At 34.5% G+C, this 5,548-nt stretch overlaps 1 protein-coding gene across 1 annotated transcript; it reads left to right on the forward strand.

Annotated features, from left to right (window-relative positions):
- The first annotated feature begins 3,008 nt into the window (after positions 1 to 3,008).
- OR52N4F (olfactory receptor family 52 subfamily N member 4F) lies at positions 3,009 to 3,974 on the forward strand. The gene has a single exon (XM_038568175.1). It carries the CDS (start codon positions 3,009 to 3,011, stop codon positions 3,972 to 3,974), a length of 966 nt encoding a protein of 321 aa, XP_038424103.1.
- The last annotated feature ends 1,574 nt before the right edge of the window (positions 3,975 to 5,548 follow it).

Consider the following 5,548-nt stretch of genomic DNA (forward strand, 5'->3'; position numbering starts at 1 on the left):
GACATAGTGTGAACCCTAACAATTGGTTTTTCTTTTTTGTAATGCAAGTGCCTGATTTTTATTGCATCCATTTCAGAGAGGCACCCACTTCCAAGATGCTATCTCAGATAAACAAATTACCAGCCAAAAAAAAAAAAAAAAAAAAAAAAGAAAGAAAGAAAGAAAAAAAGAAATTACCAGCCATATGATTGGATAATCCCCGCATCTCCTTTTTTTTTTTTTACAAATCTTGGGTGATTCTGATAATTGACCATTTGGGCCACTTATTTTTTTTTTCTCTTGCTGTGCTTTAAATTCCCATTCTTATGTTTTAAATTCACTGATAAAGAATGAGTCTGAGATATCCTATATCCCACTCTCAACCCCAAGGAAAGTAGAACCTCAAGCTCCCACACACTTCCCTACCCCTGCCTTGACTTCTCTGTGTGGCCCCAGACGTGCCATGTGATTTTCAGGACATGTAAGTAATAAACCTTGTCTCTTTCAAAGTTTTCTGATGTTTCTGGTAACAGTGGCTTCCACCCACAATGTTGGTTATCCATAGGCTGAGACTAGGACACAATGGGGGGAAAACAGATCACTCTCTATAAATTCTGGAAATGAGGATTGACAATGAGTGGTATATCAAATTTGTACTTTATGTAAAGTGAGAGAGGTGTAGAAATATCCAGAAACACTGCCTATACACCTAGAGCAAAGTACTAGTGTATTTCTCTGGAAAATGATATTAAATTAGACTGTGGGAAACAATTTTAAATTTCTTTTAAAACCGATTAAATTTGAGGTTAATACTGTGTCACTTTGGTTTAAGCTTATATCACTAGCAGGGTGTTTGGCAAATGGATTGAATCTGTACAGAGCATAAAACTTATTATAAGAATAAAGCCATCCTTAAATTATTAAAGTTATCTTTATAAAAAAAAGCATTTAGAAGATTATTTTATAGAAGGTACTATAGAGGAAATATTAAAACCTAGAATTAAGCGTTGTCCAGAATTGTCAAGATTGGCTTACAGTAAAGATGAAGCAGCAAAAGTGGCTAAACATTTAGAGCACAAGGAATACAAACTGAGGCAGACACATGATCATAATAGAGAAGAATTTATAAGTTTATAGACTAAGTGTATTTTTAAGAGAGAATAATAGTACATGACCCTTCAGACTTAGCTTCCTAATATTATAATATATTTACCTATGATATATACATTTAAATTTGTATTTTTGTAAATGATATATGACAGTTCTTTGAAGTGTATTATGTTGTAAACTCATTTGTAAACAATTTTTTAAAAGATTTTATTTATTTATTCATAAGAGACACAGAAAGAGAAAGGCAGAGACACAGGCAGAAAGAGAAGCAGGCTCCATGCAGAGAGCCCAGTGTGGGAATGGATCCTGGTACTCCAAGATTACGTCCTGAGCCGAAGGCAAACTCCTTAACTGCTGAGCCACCTGGGTGTCCCATGTAAACAATTTTTTAAAGTGTATTTAAAACACTGATGAATTCAGGGTTATAGTTTTGGTCCTAGAGGACCTAGACATCCTATTTTCCACATAACCAAGACTACCGTACTTTGACTATTTGTCTAAACTGGAGATTAATAACAAAGCAGAAATGTTAGTTTAAAACCAGTCATGGTGTTAATTTCAAAACTGGAGGTTTCATCAGATTTAAGTGTTAGTTTGGAAAGTCTTCATGTTAATACCTACTATATACTAACAAGTTACATAACAGGATTTCTGTGTTGCTCATGATTTAGGTATGGATATTTATCAAAGATAGGGTAGAACTATCATTGTTAAAACAATCAACTTTAATCAATTTTAAAGTCCCCCTGTAGAATTTTACCTCTAAATTCTAGAAATTTTACCCAGAATTTCTCAAAAAAAAATTCTGACCCAAATTTTTCTTGCTTTAATTTCTACTTCACTTGAAATTAATATGTCTGCTCCAAAGTTTATGTGTATTTTATCTAAGGATCGTACGTTATTTTACTTTGTTATTTAGTTTTCTTTATTATATGGCCCTCTGTACTTCTTTGTATATATTTTTATAAAATCAACAGATTTATGTCCATTTAATAGGGCAGTTTATTTATTTATTTTTTTAATAGGGCAGTTTAAATAATTTATCCTAATAGTCCAAAACAAAGTATTTGATTTGTCCTTTGTCTTATTCACATTTTATTGATGTATTTAGGAATCATTTGCTTTCTCTGTTTTATGAGAATGTTTTGTTTAGTTAGTATTTTTACAGTGATTTATGCATTTACATTCTGCTTTTATTTTTAGAGGTTCCTTTTGTGTTTTCCAAATAATAGTAATTAAACTATATTTCAATAATTTTTAAAACATTCTGACAGCTGTACTTTTCAGTATGATATATGAGAATCAGGTGACCCTCAGCCTATTTCCTTAGGGGAATTTTGCTATTAAGAGTTTGATTAAGGATTTCATGATTGGCTCCTATTTCTATCCCCAAAACCAACTTCCTAATGCCCACATGCAAAAAACATTACTATTTTTTTTCAAAATATAATTTATTTAAAGTCCCATGATATTTTTTGGGGGAATTATTATTATTTTTATTTTTTGAGGAATATATATGTAGTCATATATATATATGTAGTCATCAATATTTAAATAATACAGTTTAACAAAAATAGCTTCAGAAAAATAATAACCAAACTGCCTTTTATAAGTGAATGACATTTGTCTATTAAAAAACTAGGCAAGTATTAAGCACTAAAAAAGTATTTGTTGTCTATATTGATAAATGAATAAAAAATAATACACATATAAAATAATCTATTTGATTAACACAATATTTATACTCCTATTCCCTGGAAGTCAGAAAAATTGGTTGTTTGGCCAATTGAAATGTACCTAGAGGAAAAAAGGCAAAAGAAATTAAGTGAGTGACTATGACCAAATACTTTCTTCATTTATCTCTATCTAGGAGGACCCACAAATTCTATAACATGATTAATGATCATTCTAGCTTGATGATGCTAATGCTGAACCAAACAGACCTGACTCCAGGTTCATTCATTCTTAATGGGATCCCAGGACTGGAAGACATGCACATGTGGATTTCCTTCCCATTCTGCTCCATGTATATTGTGGCCATGGTAGGGAATTGTGGGCTTCTCTACCTCATCCACTATGAGGACTCCCTGCACAGGCCCATGTACTACTTTTTAGCTATGCTTTCCCTAACTGACCTTTTCATATGCTCTAGTACAATCCCTAAAGCCCTCAGCATACTCTGGTTCCATTTCAAGGAAATCAGCTTTGATGGATGCCTGGTCCAGATGTTCTTTGTCCATACTTTCACAGGGATGGAGTCTGGGGTTCTCATGCTCATGGCCCTGGACCGCTATGTGGCCATCTGCTACCCTCTGCACTATTCTACTGCCCTCACCAATTCTGTTATTGCAAAGGCTGGGCTCTCCACCTTTCTCAGAGGGGTGTTGCTCATCATTCCCTTCACTTTCCTCACGAAGCGCCTGCCCTACTGCAGAGGCAATATAATTCCCCACACCTACTGTGACCACATGTCTGTAGCCAAATTATCCTGTGGGGACATCAAGGTCAATGTCGTCTATGGTCTGACAGTTGCCCTCCTGATTGGAGGCTTTGACATCCTGTGCATCACAATCTCCTACACCATGATCCTCCGGGCAGTGGTCAGCCTCTCTTCAGCAGATGCTCGACAGAAGGCCTTCAGCACCTGCACTGCCCACATCTGTGCCATTGTTTTCTCCTACAGCCCAGCCTTCTTCTCTTTCTTTTCCCACCGCTTTGGGGGCCACACAATCCCTCCCTCTTGCCACATCATTGTGGCCAATATTTATTTACTCCTGCCTCCAGCTATGAATCCTGTTGTCTATGGGGTGAAAACCAAGCAGATACGAGACTGTATTGTAAAGATCCTTTTGGGTTCTAAGGACATCAAATCCCAAAGCATATGAAAAGGATATTTGCCTGAGTTGGGATGTGAAGGGAAAAAACGTTTCTCTTCGTCTGTTTAGGCAGGAGAATTTCCGAGAATAGGTGTATGATTTTTCCACATAAAGATGATGAATAATTCATTCCCATTAAATTTTCTACAGAATACCAAAGTAATTTTTCATGCCATATATCCATGTGAGGTTTTTTTTTTACCTCTAAGTCTTCTGTGTAACTCAGGTCTCAGTAATATTAGGTCCCAAGAATAAAAAATACTAATAATAAGCTGGGGCAATTATCCAGAAAATTGAATCAAGTGAAACTAATGTTCTGGAGCAGATGACCCAAATCATCTTTTTTTTAATTGTAAATGGAATTTCCAGATGGATAACTGTAATTTAACCTTGGAAAAATGTATTATATATTCTCATTACTCACAAAAGTCTTTTTTTCTTAGCAACTTTTAAAACATGAAACGAACAAATGTTCTCTGTATGAGGTGTAAACCTCTGTGGTCCTTTGAGAAACTTGACCTTGTACCTGACAAGGTCTGTCCTAGCATGAGACATTAAGGTAATTACTTACTTCCCAACTGGTAAGTTGTCTTTTGTCTTCAAGGTGACTTTCAAAGAATAAGCAGTTTGAAAGGAGCTATGAATAACAGTTATGACATTTATGAAATATAATATGAATGACCATTATTTTAAAAATACAGTAAATGTATATTTCTATAAGTACAGGACTATGAGGAGCATTAGTTACTTTTCTTCTTTTGAACTGAGAATTGACTTAAGAATTGCTTAAATATTTTTTGTACAATATTCAAGTTCTTTCTAAATTAATATGAAGTAAAAGATTACAAATAATGATAGTTTTTCAGCATTGTCACAGATAGCATAAAGGAGATTGCAAAGTTGGTTTTTCCTGCCCAACTTCTAAGAATTACTTCTCTCTGATGCTGGTAATTCATAACCTCTACTATTTTTCATTTTTAAAAATATATTTTATTTATTTATGAGAGAGAGAGAGAGAGAGAGGCAGAGGGAGAAGCAGGATCCATGCAGGGAGCCTGATGTAGGACTCGATCCTGGGACCCCAGGATTATGCCCTGAGCTGAAGGCAGATGCTCAACCTCTGAGCCACCCAGGCATCCCTGGTATTTTGCATTTTATAAAGGCATAAAATAAATAAACATTCATCACAAAAATCACCCTCTTTTCATATTTTATTTCTCTGCATTTTGATAGTAGAATTTCTTTAAAGATTACCAGTACCCATTATCTCTACTTATACATCTTGAAATAATTCTTACTCATTCCTGGTTTTCTTCAGAATCTTTCATCTCATTTTTTCACTGGAATTGCTTTTATCAATTTCACAAATGATTTTCATATTACTAAAGTTAATAGGTCCTTCTCTATTCCCATCTTGCTTGCCCTGCCTCTCCACAATAGTGAATATAATTTATTAGTCCCTTTGTCTAAAAAACCTCCCTTTTCTTGAATTCTCGAACACATCACACAGTCTAAGTCATTCTTCATTCTCATTGAATATTCCTTATAGTTCTATTTTCTTTCCCTATTCCTCTGGATTTTTT

The sequence above is a fragment of the Canis lupus genome, chromosome 21 (genome assembly GCF_011100685.1).
Source record: "Canis lupus familiaris isolate Mischka breed German Shepherd chromosome 21, alternate assembly UU_Cfam_GSD_1.0, whole genome shotgun sequence".
Classification (NCBI taxonomy): domain Eukaryota; kingdom Metazoa; phylum Chordata; class Mammalia; order Carnivora; family Canidae; genus Canis; species Canis lupus.